The sequence below is a fragment of the Hirundo rustica genome, chromosome 17, assembly GCF_015227805.2.
Source record: "Hirundo rustica isolate bHirRus1 chromosome 17, bHirRus1.pri.v3, whole genome shotgun sequence".
Taxonomy (NCBI): Eukaryota; Metazoa; Chordata; class Aves; order Passeriformes; family Hirundinidae; genus Hirundo; species Hirundo rustica.
Window position 1 is genome coordinate 7,078,519 of NC_053466.1, and position 17,376 is coordinate 7,095,894.

At 41.3% G+C, this 17,376-nt stretch overlaps 1 protein-coding gene across 3 annotated transcripts in view; it reads right to left on the minus strand.

Annotated features, from left to right (window-relative positions):
- The window catches only part of ZDHHC8 (zinc finger DHHC-type palmitoyltransferase 8), a 109,094-nt gene extending 95,220 nt beyond the window's left edge, over positions 1 to 13,874 (minus strand). For 2 of the 3 annotated variants that reach the window (XR_005703418.1, XR_005703416.1), the window contains exon 1: positions 13,670 to 13,868. Coding sequence is in view for 1 of the 3 variants with exons in the window: in XM_040081056.2 (XP_039936990.1) it covers positions 13,670 to 13,773 (104 nt within the window). In the remaining 2 variants the exon portion in view is untranslated. Of the gene's footprint in view, positions 1 to 13,669 lie in introns of all 3 variants that reach the window. The other variant, XM_040081056.2, reaches the window with a different exon arrangement.
- Between the last annotated feature and the right edge of the window lie 3,502 nt (positions 13,875 to 17,376).

The following is a 17,376-nucleotide window of genomic DNA, read 5'->3' on the forward strand; positions in this document are numbered from 1 at the left end:
ACTACAAATTGGATAGATTTGTGCCCTACAAACAGTCTCTTCTGACCAGTAATTTGTGGCGCTGGGGCTCAGCCAACTCTCAATGAATCTGTGGAGAGTTTCCAGCAAACTGTCATCACAGCAGGATGCAGTTCTTGATAGGGTGATCATACATGGCAAGTGAAGTGATGCTGAACTGTCACTAGACACGTCTATTTTATTGTGCCTGGACCTTCCTTTAAGGCTCACCCAAAAATGGAGATTGACAGTTTATATCCAGATATACATTTATACCATAATGCACCTAAAATCCCATGGTATGCACAGAGAAACAAGCTTTTTGGATGATTGTCACCCAAATGCACCTAAAACCTCATGGTATCCACAGAGAAACAAGCTTTTTGGATGATTGTCATGTTGTAGGATAACAAGAAAGAATGCTGGACCAGTCACAGCTCTAGAACACAAACACTTTTTTATATTTATAAATCAAATAAGCCATGACAAGAGACCTGAACATGCAGTACTTTCCCCTTAGGGGTTCTGACTTCTTTCCTTTCTATTTTCTTTAATTTGAAATAAAGAATTTTAGATTCCATATACATGAGAGCATTTTAAAGTGTGCCTAATGTGGCATTCATTCTGTATTCATCTATTGCTAATATTTTTAGAAAGCTAGTTCCAAGATACAGGTAAGAAAGCTAATCTGCATGCAGAATACTAATAATAATTCGGAAATTCAGTGTAGATGTATTGACTTTTGACAGGTTTCTGCTTTCTGAACGTGGACCCAGTCAAGGCTGGCAAATAGAGAGTAAGAATCAGCAGTCTAAGCCTCCCTTGATGTACCTTCTCTCCAACAGCCTTCAAAATATCACAGGTAATGTCAGGAAAGTGATAGTGAAGTGCTCATGTACTCTTAGAGAAAATGCAAAATTCCTTCTGTGTTACTGCCTTGGAAATCAGACTATCCCTTCTCATCCTGCAACTTCTTCTTTAGATACATAAGATGGGGTGGGGGCAAGGGAGAAAGAAAGAAAAAAATCCTTGCTTACTGCACAATAATTCATAATAGCACTATTTTATATTCTCCTGTCTTTCCATCCTGCCCCCTACCACTTAAATGGGTGCAGACTGCAAATTGTCTGAAATGTCTTCTAAAAGACATAATTTAGCTTAAATGGCTGTTTTCTGAACTCAGAAGAACAAAGAGAGCAAACAATACATATTTAAGACTGTCACCCTATGGAAGAAGCAGATTTAAGGGGACTGACTTTCAGAGGGAAAGCTCAGCATTTCCTGAAATTTAAAAAGACCAACTTGAAAACTAAGGAAGAGAGGCATCTGACGACTAGCAGCCATGGAAAGGCTGATGGACTGTGTTCAGATATCCATTGATGGGACTGAGAAGACACAGGTATAAAGCAATATTGCATATTTTCCCTTCTGAATCGCTTTGCCAAATTAACTGTTAGGCTGCAATCTTTCTGCTACCTCTGCCCTTCAAGTAAAGTATTTGCCCCAGTTTAGGCTTTAACCAAAATGATTCAGATGTTTCCATGAGGAAGCTGAAGAACGTTATTCTTTTCTCCTGTTGAAAAGCTCATCCCTTCAGAGTAACAGAACAGGATCTTGTCCTTGGGCCACAGACAGTCATCTTTCAGGAGGGTAAGGCCCAGGACATGTGCATGATAAAGGCAGCTGAATGAACACAATCAGCCAAGCCAGGAGGACCAAGAGCCCTCCAAGGGTTCTAAACCAAGCCTGCAGTCCCTTGGATGCCTTAGAGTAATCACTTTGCAGTAATATTTCAATAGGCAGGTCAGCAGATCAGATTTGGGATCTCTAGCTTTAGATGGGCTTCAACCCATCTCAGTAGTTCTTACACAGCTTCCTCAAGTTACTTAAGCAGACACAGTTAAAAACTGAGAACAAAACTAACAGGAGAGATCTGAATTAGATGCAGGCTGTTTAATTAACTACCTCAATATAACTGTAAGCTTTTTTTTATTAAAAAGGAAAAGAAATCCCTTCCAAAAGAAGAGACCAAACTGGGACTAAAATACAGAATGTATATTAAAACCTCAAGTTTTCTAACTGAGGAGTTGGCAGGACTCACATGCCCAGGGGAATCAATCCCTCATCAGACATGCAAGCATCCACCCATCACACATGCATAGTATGATGCTTTGGAGAGTTATCACAACACACACAATGGCAGAAGCAGCCCAAAATAAACGTATTTCTAGGGGAACCAAGAGAAAAACTGGCAAGAAGAGACTTTTTTAATGACGCCAAGACGATATTACACTCGAAATAGCTTTTTCTCATTTTCAAAACAGTTGAAGTAACAAAAATAAATAACGTCACTCTCAAAGACGCAAACAAAAGCACAAAACATATTAATCACAAAAATGCGGGATCAGTGCCTCACTCCACTAAACAGGGCTCTCTTGTGTTCAGAGGAGGACAATGAAACTGGCTAATTGCTACACATCTCTTTCCCTTTTGACCAGCCAGCGACTCAGCTTACTGTTCTGGAGCAAATAAATGCACAAAGAATACAGAACTTCTTAGCAGAGAAGAAGATAGAAATGTTGGTCAGCTTCTTTGGAGAGGATGCCAAGTATGTGTGAGTCACAATAAAGACAGCGGCCCACTGAGGAGCACTTACAGTTTGAATACAGAAGAGTTGTTTCATCCACCCCTAAAAGCCACCCCAGCTAAACAGATGAGATTAGATTTTGAATTGCAACTTGTAAGGCCTCTACTCAGGCATTTCAGAGGGCAAACAAGCAGTGGATCACCCTTTGTGTGTGTATCGGACAAAAGGCCTTATCCACCTGAAGAGACTGACCTGGAGAGACAGAGAACAGCAAAACAAACAAACAAACAAACAAACAAGCAAGCAAGCAAACAGTACAAGAGGCAGACAAGATGCAGCCAGATAAGCCCAGGAAGATCCAGAGATGGAAAAGATCAAACATAGAAGTGAGAGATGTGTTCTGTAAAGTGCTCATAGCTTAGTTCACAGCCATGCCTCTCCCTGAGAGGCAGAGTGTCTGGAAGCAGCTACTAAGGACACTTAAAACCCTCGTTGTTCTCCATTTCCTTCTGCTGTCAAGTGCCTCTGAAAGGTAAACCATGTACTTGGGTTGTGCTAGAAGTCACAGGTCATGGCAGTGGGCTGTGACAGCAGCTGTGACGTTTGGGGGCAACACAGGCCCTGGGGCCAGATGCTACAGAGGATAAAGAGTCTCTGGTGGGAAATGAGAGGTGGAGAAAATGCCTGTCTGGAAGCTTTCTTCAGGAGCACTCTAGGGCCCAAAATCCACAACCCCCCAGCACCCACGACAGGAAGAATTAAAAAAACCCCACCTAGATGTAAATGGACAGATGATAGCTGGCTCAGAAGAGCATGTCTCTTATCAGATATGAATTATAAATCAAATACAGCAGGCTAGAGGAGGAATCATTAATTTTTCAGTTCTCGAGCCACAGATATCATGTTTAGCTCTATCCCACTAGTCTTTGTAATACAATGCAAGAAAAATTACTTGCAAAAGTAACTAGTCATTGTGGAATTACATACAAATAAAAGTTTAAAGACTACAATGTTAACATTAAACTTTTAAAGAGAGACAACAAAGCTTTAGTACACTTATCTATTAATACATTCCTGCAGTGTTCAAGAAACAAAACAGTCTTGCTGCATGATGGACGGCCCAAAATGACATTAGATGGAGTAGAAACTGTAGAATTAAGCAAATCTTCAGAAGCCCTCTCTGAAAGAATGGTGATTTCCATTGAGTCTAGGGCTGACAGGGCTCCAGCCTGTAGTTGGCACATCTGTGCAAAACTTGCTAAGCACCAGCACTCCAGTTGTACAGTGACTCTCTGCCTCAGTTTAAGAAGTAAACAGGTATTATAGCACTGATGACCTTATTCACAAGTTACACTAGTGGAGACCAGAAAGGATGGTGACTTCCTAAGGAGTAGCATGGCTTTGGCTGAGCAAAGTCTCCTCAACTGAAGCAGTGGAGAACGAAAGCAGGTGTTTTCTAACCCATTTATTATCATCAGGAGGCCAAATTCAACGGCACATGTAAGACCTTGTATCTTATTATCATTGCAATCTATTTGTCAAATGCCACATTCTAAAAATACACAAAGATGACACAACCGAAACCATTTCATTTCAAGTAACCAACCCTTCTAATATTATAAAAAAACTGTATCTGCCTGTCCTCCTCCACTGTCCACCAGATTCTTGAGAGCACCGCTCATACAGACCAGCTTTGATTTCAAAACTAATAGATTAGGTAAGATGAGGGAACATTCTCAGCAGGGCTCTGCCAAGAGGAGATGAGGTGATCCTTGTATTTTATTTCTGATACATAACTATCTGGATATTGATCAGAAGTTTTGCTTCACACTAAAAAAATACATATTACATTGATTCAATGGCCACACCCAGAAAGTCCTGTTATTTTAATCTTGCATTGTCTTTGCACTGAAATTCCTGTGGCAGATACCAATTTCTTTTGTTGGTGCAGATGCTACAACTTCCATACATGGTTTAGAAGTCATCAGCTTCAGAGGCTTCCTATCTCTTTCTGTTTGACTTGTACTTTGTATCAGAAAGCAGCCATTTCATATACCTCTTTCTACAGAACTCTCAAAACTTAGTAATTAAAATAATCTAGTGCCTGTTGATGCTCTTATTGTTTTTGCCACAAAGACTCATTAGCCATTTACACAAGATACAGATGCGCAAAGCCAACTTCAAAGAGAAAAGAAAGATGTAAGACTTATGCACCACGCAACAGAGAAATGACACAATAATTAAAAAAAAAAAACCCAAAATGAAACAAGAACTCAGAGACTCAGAGTTACTGGACAAAGTCACAGGTCTGAGCACATGAAGATGACCATACAGACATCCTCAAGACCCTGCTCCATCACTGTGCTTTGGCATTTTGGAGGATAAGCCAAGTTAACAATGTGGTTCCAGCGTGGTCTTGAGGCAGTGGCTCCTGAGCCCAGACACAAATCCCATGGAGGGAGAGCTGCCCACCTACACAACTCATAGCTCCTGCTGTTTGGAGCCAGGAAACTACATCATCAAATGCTGGGGCTTGGTAAAACGCAGGAGGTGGTTCAGCAAGCTGCTGACAGCAGACAAGGGTTAACCACAGCATTATTAGATCATAACACATCTGGAGAGTCTTATTGCTGGGGCAAACATTAATCTTCAGAGAAAGCTAAACATGCAAAATGAGATCTCACTCACGAGAAAGAACTGAAAGGGAGGTTATACACAACGAAAATAATCCTAAGTAACTTTTGAAACTGAACTGGCTGAAAAGGGGGAGAAGAGTTTTTCCATAAGAAAATACCTGCCTCTCCTAGCCGACTGGGATCAGAGTAAGCGGAAAAGTTTTAAGCTGAACTTTTCCATTTTGAAGCATTTCTATGATTGACCCAAGTTTAAATTAAAATGATGCTTGTTTATAGAAATGCCCAAGCTTTCCTTATTCCCAGAACTGCACTTAAATTGTGTTGATATAGATATTACATTACATTATTTCCCTGAGGACATGAATAAGAGCTAATGTAAATGCCAATTTAGTTTTAAGAATCCTGTGAGAGTAACGCTTTGTCTGGCTTTATTTATGAAGGCCCTTATATATTTAAGCAGTCTCAAGTTTGCTTTGTTGGGCTCCAACTTAAAAGGCAATTTGTTCATTTAAGAGTATTCTGTGATTAATTTAGTCTGAGTGTGTACCAAGGTTTTCTGGAGAGTAGTAATTTCATGGTGCACACATACACGTACAGCTGCTTTGGTGTTTAGATTTCAAATTCAAGAGATATTTTTCCTGCACCTGGCAGCCCTGTTTTTTGTTGCTGGATAATCTGAACACACAGCAGCAGAGTACAGGTATTTCATAAGGATTTCACACTTCAAGTGCACAAATTCTGTGTTTACACTTTCACAGACAACCATGGTAACCACTGCAATATCTAAATACAGGTTACTGTACAGTTTATTCCACAATATCCATCCTGAGAAAAACAAAGAATTGAGTACTCACTAGTGTTTCCACAACACATTTAGAGCGCAGAATCTTAGCCACTTTGGACAGCTTTGAATCAAGTCTAGCTAAATTGCATTAGTAATTGCAAAAAACCAATCAGTGACTAATTAAATCCTCTTTCTGGATACAGATTACTGGCTGAAGATTTATGTAGTAGACACTACACTGTGTTGTACTCATTGGAAATAATTTTTCCAGTCACCAAGCAAGGATCCCTAAAATCGCCTTTCCATGGTAAAAAAAGATCAAGGCCGAGTGTTTTTTTCAATCTATGGTATTCTTTGTAAAAGAACAATACAGAATTTCCATTAAAAACTGCAACATTTCTGTCTCAACCCCCATGCCTCTTCTTCTCAATTTCATTAGCTGCTCCCAGTGACAAATGATCAACTAACAGCAGCTCCGTAAGAGTGCAGCCAAATTGAACATTACTCTTGGATTATAGAGAAATAAGTGTTGTATCTACTGGCTTGAATCAAAGGACAGTAAATCAGTGTTGCACTTCTGCACTGATTAAACAAGTGTAGCTTGTGTAGCTTTTATAATACTTCTCCCCCACTCCAGTGGGCATCTCCTTCATGCTTTAAATTGGCTTACACCACTTTACTGCTGTACTTCAGCCATCATCCAATGCAAACTGAACAAAGCTCATATTTCCTTTCTGTTGTTCCCTTTGTTGGCCTTGAAAAGTTTCCTTGTAGCTTATACACTGCATGAGCACAGAAAACCTGTTCCAGGTCATCTCTCACAGATCCCTCAGAGATCCCCAGACCACACGGTCCTACAGCTGATTTCAGCTAAGAAGCAAGTAGTAGCAGAATATGTTGTTTACACAATAAAGTTATGTGTTTAATTAGCAACTATCCCAGGTAATGAACCTCAAAAATCAGATCTCCAAGATCACCACATGTATTTATCTCTCAGTTTAAGTTTTGTGTTTTCAGCAATAACCTTCCTTAGTTGACACTACTAACAAACCAACTGAGCTTGAACAATCTTGTAGAGATTGTTTCTATTTATAAAAGGATACACATGTGTCATGCTTGGACAAACAAGGACAGTATTTAAAGTAGCATCTTGAAAAGGACTTTAGACAAAAAAAAAAGAAAAATTGCTCCTATATTCTTGTACAAAGGCTGAGAGGCCCACCCTGATCTAATTGAGACACTCTCATTCCTATTTCCATATGACCTTAATCTCTGCTTATTAGAAAAAATAGAAAGGAGGCTGCTACGGGCATAAATCACACACTGACTACAGCTACAGCCCATGTACAGCAATAACTTCCATTCCAGTAGCTCTTCTGCCTTTTTCAAAGTGGATCTACAGTGAGCACTGAAATGCCACTGCAGAGGCTGCAGAGAGTTCTGCATCCCCAGCTGAACATGTGTAGCCATTTACTGCCCTCAACAAACATGATTCTCCTTGTTACTTTCTCAAACTACAGGAAGAAAGAAACCTCCCACTGATAATAAAATACCAGTTTTTTTCCAAAGGAATGAATTTTAAGAGCTTTCATCATTTTTATTTCATTAACAGCTTTCATTTCAATAGCTGTTTTGCCAACCTTGCTGTTGGAAGCAAAGATCACTGCCCTTGGAAGCCAATATCATAAAACCAACTAGATAAAAGCAGTAAAATTGAGGCCTCTTAAAGCATTTAAAAAAATAAACCAAAAACTTTTCACACTTGAGTTAAATACATTTCCCTGTTGAGACTGCCCATCTTACCCAGAATGAGAAGTTTGTCTAGATTCTATTTCCAAAAATCTTACAGCAAAATGAAATGGCCATGGCTTAAAATGACATTTCTTTGTCATAACAAAAGCAAATATTTTTCAGAAGTTTACACACTTGTCAACTGAGATGACTCAGGTCAACCAGCCAAGTGTTACCTCTTCTGGATTGGAGGTAGAGTGGACAGGAAAAACCTGCCATTAAAGATGCATTGAACATGGAAAATGTTAAGGTATCTCAGGAGGCCAAACTGCACTGCTTGAAATCAGTAGGTGACTGTGAAGTCAGTTTTAAATTCACCCGATTAAACTGATGCACATTTTTTTGTACACTCTTTTCCCCTCTGTACAGTGTCACCTGCATGGCTGTCAGTGAAGCTGCTCCCTACCAGTTCCAGCAATTTCTTGGCTTGGCATATGGAAAACAAAAACAAAACAAAAAAAAATCAGAAATACATTAATATTCCAAGTATTGAAGAATGGTGTGAAAAGAGTGTTCATGGAAGGGGGAATTTGTTCTGTTTCATAATCAGCATTACCACTATCAAATGGACCCCTAGCATGGCTAGAAACAGACAAGGTAAAGGAGCTTTGTGCTCCAACGTTTTCAGGTTACCAAGGATATCTGATATGTCCATCTGGTTAGGATGGAGGGGAAGTGGATTTGTGGAGTGGCAGAGTTTCCATGTGCTCTCATACACACCACAGCACACCTGGAACTTCTGGCATCACACAGCACAAGCAACTGCCACCAGAGCTCTCAGCCTTCAGCAAGTTGCTAGGCAGAAGCCAAACCACAAGAAGGATGTAAGACCACACTCTAAGACAGAATTCATGCTGTCCAGCAGCATATCAAAATAAAAGAATCTGTTACAATTTTATCTTTATTTCCTTTGTTGTGCATCGACTTCTCAGCATTCAGTTCTATTTCCTCTAGGTTGGTATAAAACACACCTGTGTTACAGATGAAACTCCATAACATCTGTAATATACATTTTAAATCACATCATTTGTTCTAACTGAAATCAGAACACTGCACATCTGGAACTAAATACTTTAGGCAAGGAAAACATCTTTGGATGCAAATCAAATTCACTAAAGCAAAGATGATCTTCTACTAGCTTGGCCTTTGCTAGTGACTAAACAAACCCAAGTGAAAACAGCAGACTGTATTTCTTCCCTTTTTGATCTGTGAACGTATGCAAGCCATAGGAGGAAAAGACCTAACATAGACTTCAAGAACTCTAGGTACGCATATCAGTATATTTTCATTAACTACCATCCAGGATGCTTATGCTACTTTTAAACTCTAAAGTGCTATTATCTGTTTATTTTAAGGCTGTTCCAGTGCAGGACCAGGTAACTGCAGGAAGGGTGTAGGGCTTATGATTTAAGGGGTGAGTGTATCATAAGTGCATCTGGATTCGTGTATGTCTAACTACAGAAATGCTGAGTCTTTCCAGTTCATGAAATGCAGTAACATGATATACAAATGTGGGGGAAACACCAATTTTTCGTTAAAATATTCATTAACTGAAGCCAAGCTTTCCTCCCTGTTCAGATAAATCAGCAGTCCTGCTATGGAGTACAGTCTACCAGCCATTCTTCCTCCTGCCATCTGAACAGCTCAGGTTTAGGCTATTTCTCTATTTCCTTTCCATCCCTACGGCGACTTAAACTTCAGTTGCTTTTCCACACCAATTTATCACTCCTCAATTGTTTCCTGAAGGCTATTGGTATTAGACTCCCTGTGCCACAGACTGTATTAGAGTGCCAATTGCAGATGTCTGTGGTGTATATCTATGATTATCTCCCATTATGACTCTTGAAAACAAAGTCGTTCGCATTTTCAATACTGACTGAATGAGTTTTCACCTTATTTGTGCTTTCACTTCACCCAGAAAATTACCCATTTTATTATCCCATTTAAAGAAATAATATACAGCAGTGTTACTACCATCATATCAAAGAAGTAGTGGCACCTAGACCTCTGTTATGAATTACATGTTTCTACTGTATTTCAAAGATGCTCAAGAGGCTGCATGCTACAGAAAATAGTCTGAAAATGGGTATTTTATCAGAAACTTCAGGCCTACAATATCCAGTGACAGAATGACGAGCTTTTTTCTCCTTACTAAAATGAGCCACAGTTTCCCCTTAAAACCATATGCTTTCAGCTGGCTGTGTAATCTCCAGACATAGGTACTGCAGCTGCTGAACTCACTCAGTTGTTCTCAGCACCAACACCTACAGTAAGTAGCCAATTTAAGCAGGAAAAGAGAACTATTAGCTCCAGAATAATTATAGAATCATTTAGGTTGGAAAAATCCTTTTAGATCACTGATTCCAGCTGGTCACAAGTGACTTCTGCTTGCTGACAATTATGCTGCATTCTCTCCTAACACTGAAGCTGCACAACCTAAAATAAGGTGCCAAGTTCTTGAAACAGGGTCTTTGAATGAATACAATTAGGTTTACATCACAGCACTTGGTAGTCCAAGGCTTAAGAGCCCAGACTTCGCTGAAACAGGTTAAATTGTTACCTCTTAACAAAAAGTCCTATGAAAATAGGAAGCAAAAATTATTTTGGTAGAAATAAGTTCACGTTTGCTAGAACTGAATCACTGATTTGTCCTACGCTAAGAAGAATTAGTTCTTCCTTCATTACACCATTTGATTTGCTCATATAAGTAAATTAACTTAATCATTCTATACAACATTATTGATATGTTCCTTCATAATGCTTAGAGTTAATGCTTGTTTACTCTCCCACTGTGACAAATTAGACCACCTACTCAGACACTGTATTTATTACTGAAGGAACACACATGGAGTGCTAAAAGCCTGCGATAATACAACTGCAATATTTAGTTGCCTTTCCAGGCGATAATCTTGATAGCTAAATAGTTTAGTTCCCCCTCATAAAACCAGAAGAAATATAGCAGTGATACAGTGAATCCTAAATGCTTAGCTGAGGAAAAAGAATAAAGGAGACTCTAAAATGAAATTTTGCTGAAGTGTAACAGTACTACTGATCAGCACCACAATGAACTAATAGCGGACACTGTGTATTTTAAACACGCTTTATGTGCTGCTTTTTAGCAAAGGTGTTTGGAAAAAAAGCTAAAAATATAGACCATATTGCTAAAAAGCTAACCCTGGCCTTCAAGTTCAAAGAGCTTTTCATCCAGCAGAAGACACTCATAATGTGTGGCATGAGACCACAAACGTGTCTAGGGAAAAAGCCAAGTCAGAGGTTCTGTTTTCATATGTGTTACTCAGAAATGTTTCCAGTGACCTAAAAAGCGTGGGTTTTTTTTTTTTTCAGTAAGTGGTTTAAAAATAGTTATAATTCAATTTTTCCACATATATTATCCTCTGTTATTCAATTCCACTGTGCTAAAGTTGCTCAAATCCCTGACATCCCACTGAGGTGATCTGCACCCAAAATTTGATAGGAATCCCGTCCATCATCAGTTTCATGTATTTATACACAGGTTACTTCATTAGCAGACACAGCAGCCTTAGAGCTTAACAACACAAATAAGGAATTAATAAACACACATGTAAATCTTCATCTGATTAAGTTCTTGTGCTCTGACAAGCAAGCATAGATTATACCAAAAGCACTGCTAAAATTGCTAAAACAATTTTAGGCCAGTGTTTCAACTGCTGCATATCAGAGCTCTATCCGACATCAAACGAGTTGGACAAATCAACACACCTGAAAATTCAGGTCTATCTCAGCCTTTAATAACATATCACAACAAAAAGATCTTCAGGAGATAAAACACTGCCTGTGTAAAGAGATTAAAAATGGAAATGCTCAGGAAAGGGGAAAAAACCCACCGCCACACAAAAGAAACTAATCTCATGCATACGGCTTGCTTTGATTCCACAGCAAAGATAGATTTTACTAAAACTGCTCAGCATGAAAAACACCACCAATGCCATACTAATTCATCTGAGTATTTTTGAATGGACAGGACTTCAGATTCCGCCTGACAACAGTTGCTCAATTACTTGTTACTTTTATTACACACAAGATTTGGCAGCAGCAGAGAACGTATGTCTAGGACAATCCTCAAAAAATTTACTAACACTTCAAGATACACAGGCCAAGTTACAATATGGAGAGATCCTTAAAATACTTCATTTTGCATGTAATTATTCACTGATAACAGAGGGAGCAGAGTGAAGTTTCAGATTTGGTAATAGATTAAAGGCAATTGCTTCTTCCGTACAAATTGTAAAATGAACATCTCAGTTGATGTCCTGCTGCCAAAAGGATGTTTCAACAACAACTGTGTTACCAGGAAAGTCTTACATCACTAAGCAATTTGCAGCTCTACACGGGAAATATCATATGAAAACAAACATACAGCTTCCAAAACAACCTTAGCATACATCCATTCCTCAAGCAGCCGGAAAAATAAATGCTGGCATTAAGGCCCCCTTTTCTTTACTATTTAATATTCACCACTCCAGTGTCAACCAGGTTCATCACAAAAGCCTACTTCTGTCCTGTGTTTGCCTGTGAGCACCAAACTAAAATGACATGCTCAAATGATGAGTGATAGGCTGATACTTGTACTAGCTCTTGAGACTTGACCAGGTCTTGAAACAGTGTAATATCCTGAAAGGATTTATCCACACTTCATATCAAATGCACTGAAAACAAGCACGGAAAAATCAATGTACATTAAGTCAAGAGCAAAACTCAGTGTCAAAATCTGTTCTGATTTAAGAAACTGTTAGACAAAACAACATTTACATTTTATTCTGAAATCCTGCATTGAGATTACCATACCAGTGATGAGCATTTTGAAACATCGAGAATCATATCACAGCCAAACCACAAAAGATAATGACACAGACACATACTCCCACTCCTATAGAGCCTTCTGCTTCCAACAGCTTCACTGAGCTCAGTTAAAAAATAGCAACGGCATAACAAGGAAAACAGAGTTCCAAAATAAGTAAAACAATAAATCTTAATATGCAATAGCCATGTTTTCACCTTCCCAAACGCAGCTTAGTCAAAGCTCCTTTCAGAGCAGTTTCGTAGCATCTCTGGAAACACGGACACCTCTGCAGGGAGGGTGCCGCTACCCCCGCACAGGAAGGGTTAGCGAGCTACAGAACCCGAGCGTATGGAATCAGCCGAAGCACTACAGCACTCACATATTAATATAACTAGAGGAGAGCTGCAAGCCGACAGCCACAGCTCCATCCTGCATTTAAGGGAGAAGCGAATGAGAGAAGAAACAGAGAGGGGAAAAGTTTCCTCGTCTTTCCTTCAAGCAAATGTAAATTTGTTCATTAGCTCCTCAAGCTTTCAGGAACAGTTACATAAAAATATGTAAAATCGGTAATGCTTAGAATAGGATTCCTTCCACTTCAAAAGGCTGTGCCGGATAAACCCTGAGACAAGCGAGAGACTGACGGGAGAGGCCAACTCTCCCTCCTGGAGCACAGAGACTCCGGCCAGCTGAGACACGGGCTGGATCCACGCCTGTCGGCAGCGGGGCGGCTGGGGCTGCATTTCCCTCCCGTACACCAGCCCTGCACAGACGGGCAGAGGGGCTCCGGCATCTCTGATGCACACAGCCGGCAGCTGCGGGAGGCCGATGGGGTTTTACGTGCCATGAAATGGTGGATCTGACTGTCAGGCACATTTTATGATAGGGAGAGATCGTGAGCCTCTGCAAACCAAAGCCGGGCAGGGATAGCAGGAGGCAGGCGGGGAGCGGGACCAGCAGCGGCAGGGCCTGGAGCACTGTCAAGCCCAGCCGCCTTCCCCCGCCCGGCCGGGCGGCCCCAGCCCGGGCCCCCCCTCCGCCGGAGCGGTACTTACGTGAAAACAAAAAATAAAGTAGTCGAACCCACTAATAAGGCAGCTGCTGTGGAGACCGGGATGTATTTCGTAGGTTTAAACCTCTTTCCAGTGCTGCTGGGCATCCTGTAGTTTACACATCACTATGTAAATCCAACCCGAGAGGAGGGAGCCGGGAGGATGCGGGTCCCTCCGGCGCGGGGAGAGCGGGACCCGGGCGGCTGGGAGGGACGGGAGAGGGACGGGAGCAGCTGACCTCCAGCACAGGAAATCCCACCCACACCGCCCAGCCCACTCGGCTGATGTCAACCAGCCCCTTAAGGTAGCGCTGCGGGGAGACGGGAGCGGGGCGCGCAGCCAACACAGCCCCGCGGGAGGGCGGCCGGGCAGCCCCTGCGGCCGGGGGGGCCCAGTTCTATCCTTTCTACAAGACAGCTTCCCCACCACCCCCGAAAAGAAAAATGGCCAAGCATCGAGCTCCACAGGGCGCTGTGTGGGACGCTGAAGCTCCTTAGCAGCTCCCTGAAGAGCGGGGCTCTAGAGGGGGCTGCGGACGCGGCACCGCCGCAGCAGCCGCGGAGCGCTGCGGGGTCCGCGCAGGGAGCGGCTGGAGCCAGCTGCACCGAATCCTGCCGTGCTCGTTCAGGGAATGAACCCCGCTTTTCATTCTGCTACAGCCAGAGTCACAGCATTAAGGGAACTGCTGCACTCTGCCAAATTTAGCTAATTCCAAGATCTGAGTACAATCATAACTGAAATTACGCTATACTCCGTTCTTTTAAAATCTATCCCTCGGCATCAGGAGGCAGACAGAAGAGGTAATTTAAGGTAACAACAGAAAGTTCACCGAATCAGCTTTTCCAAAAGCAGTGTGAGAATGCCTCCTCTGCTCACACCCGGGGGCACCACCCAGCAGCTCGCCTGTCTCAAGGAAACCTTCCGATGGGAAGAAGAGTTCAAGGCCACTGGGAAGTTTAGAAATCAAGACCAGGAGCTGCATACATCTTGCTCCCTCCCTCCTGCTTTCTTTCTCAGCTAATCCCTCTTCTGCAGCTGCCAACATGCAGATAAAGTAACCCCCTGCCTAACACAAAAGCCACATTTGCAGCATCTGCTGGGTGTTGTTAAAAGCAAGCTTGCCCTAGAAGGCAGACACTGCAGTGCTGTTCAGAAAGGACATTTATCATTTCTCGTTTTAAGAGAGAAATTGATTAGTTCCACAGTCCTGGAAGTCTTAAGAACAGAAAAAATAAAACCCAACCAAAACCCTTTAAGGGTCCTCAACTTTGCTGTTTGCAAAAAAATACCCCCACAACCACAAACCAAACAAAAACCCAAATTTTGAGCATCGGCTTTAACAAAAGCAAAGCCAGCAAGTTCCAGCCTGAGGACATATGGCTATGTGAAATTTCAGCTTTTGCTAAAAACTGCCCTGCTTAAAAAAAAAAAAGTCTTATCCAAAAGGGACTAAAGCCATAAGGCAACTTAAAATCACCTACAGACTTAGATTTTTAAGAAACAGGAAGGAAAAAATCTACCTAAAGGTAATTATTTTTGCATGCTTGGGGGAACTGAATGTTTCCTATGCTTCACTACTCCTTGTCACACCAGCTTATAGGAATTAATTATTCTCAAATCCCTCAGAACTAATCAAAAGGTCAACAATTTTATGCAGAACCAGGCTCTGCATACCAAGCTGAAAGGCTTCAGGTGCAGCTACATGAGCATGTTAAATCAGATCAAAGGCACACCTGGGGAAGCAAATCTCCATCACCTTCACTTACCGGGCCTGATGTGGATTGCTGAGTGGTCTCCAAGGAGCCAGCTGGGTCCTCTTTCAACAGAACTGGGCTGGAAGATCCATTTCAGGAGCACACCTAATACTCTGGGCCACAAGTAAGTTTTAGCACCGCTTGCTTGACAAAAGCGGATACTTCATCACTTATATCAGTTTAATCATCTTCCTTCCCACTCAAGCAACAGTCTAGGTGAAGAATTTAAGTTGCAAACAGAACTCTGAATAATTTTCTAGTGATCTTTTTATTTTAATCTAGAAAATGTTATCCTAAGCAGCATTATAGACTGTTTATGATGTTTGGTCAGCATCCTGTAATGGACAGTATGAGATTTACTCAAATGCATTTCTTAGGTCTTGAAGAATAATAAAGAAGTTCTCTCCCAAGTGACAGTCATGTCCACATTTTTAGCATGGACCTGCAAGTTTCCTGTCTAGGTGAGCCACAAAAGCATCCTGTCAAGTTTCTAGCATGAGCTGGGAGGCAATAGGCAAAAGTTCATTTTAAGATACATATCTGGAGTTTGATGATTTATTTAAATCATTATTTTTAAAGATGAAGCCTTTCTGGGACAGTAACACTCCCTCGTGTGAATTGTGGAGTTTTTCTTAATGAGACTATGCCTCCTCTGCACCTCATTATTTTCAATTGTATTTTCCCCTAAGGATTTTTCCTCTCTAAAAGTCTGCTTCTCAAAGACAGCTTTGCAAGTGGGGAGGATTCAGCACTTCTGCTCTTTCCACTCTTCAGAATGGTTTTCCCTTCATCACTCTGACAGATTGATGCTGATCCAATCTTGTTATATCCACCCCCATTTGTTGGGCCAACCTTTCAAGCCATTCCTGCTCTGAAAGGAGGCTCTCAGCAGCAGGCAACTTTGGCTTTTTTTCATATCCCAATCACATAACACTTCTTTAGAGGGAGACTAAAGATAACTGAGTTGTCAGGACACAAAGAATTGTACCTTTCATAGCAACAAGAAGAGGTGCATGTCCAGACTGAACTGATCTTAAAGATCACAGTGCCAGCCTGGTTTGGGCTGCACAGTCATCCTGTGGATCAGAACACCTGTGCTGTGCAGTCATGCATTTCCAAAGGAGGGCTGAAACATTCCATGTCAGAAGGCCACAATGTTATGCTGAATTGGGCTTTGGGATTACTTTTTCTGGTGCACATTGTAGATTACCTATCAGAAAGCAGTAATTTTCTGTAATTTTTGTGTCCAGCAGTTCTCACAGTTCACCTCATTTCCTTCCCACTAACGCTCCAGTTCTCAAGAACGCTCTGTTTTGAAGCCAGCACAAAGCACTGCTGAGCAACACTCAATCTCGTTATTACAAGCCAAGTATATTTAAAGCAGTCAGATGACTTTACCTGTCAAACACTAAGGATGTCTGAGGAGGACTTGACTAAAGCAGAACGGGCATGTCTCAGAATTGCTCTCCTGGAACACCTTTATTTCAAGAACTGCAGTTTCTGGATTCACACTAGCTTATTAGCATGCCAGAAGATTTTGGCAGCACTGAGATAAACAGCAATGGCAGCATGAGTTAGGGAAAGATTTAATGACAAAGAACAAACAGAGCAACAAAGAACAATCTAAAAATAATCTGGCAGAACATGGCTAGTAATTGCATGTCTTATTGCAAGATTTTACTCTGAGGTTTTACCCCAAAGGAGAAAGGGCCAACCACAGCAGCTGTATTGGAGCCACATGGCAGGGTACCCCTCTCAGAGCCGGTAAGATGAAAGGAAACTCACAACAGAGCAAAAATCAAGAAAGCCTGAAAGCCATGCAATTTTCATATCAAGTCACGGCACTAATTTTAGCTGGAAATCTCAGCTACATATTGAAGAAAATTCCTTCATTTTGCACACTTGAAAGTACTGAATATCTCTGGAATATTTTATTGGTCACTTGCAAGTTAGCTC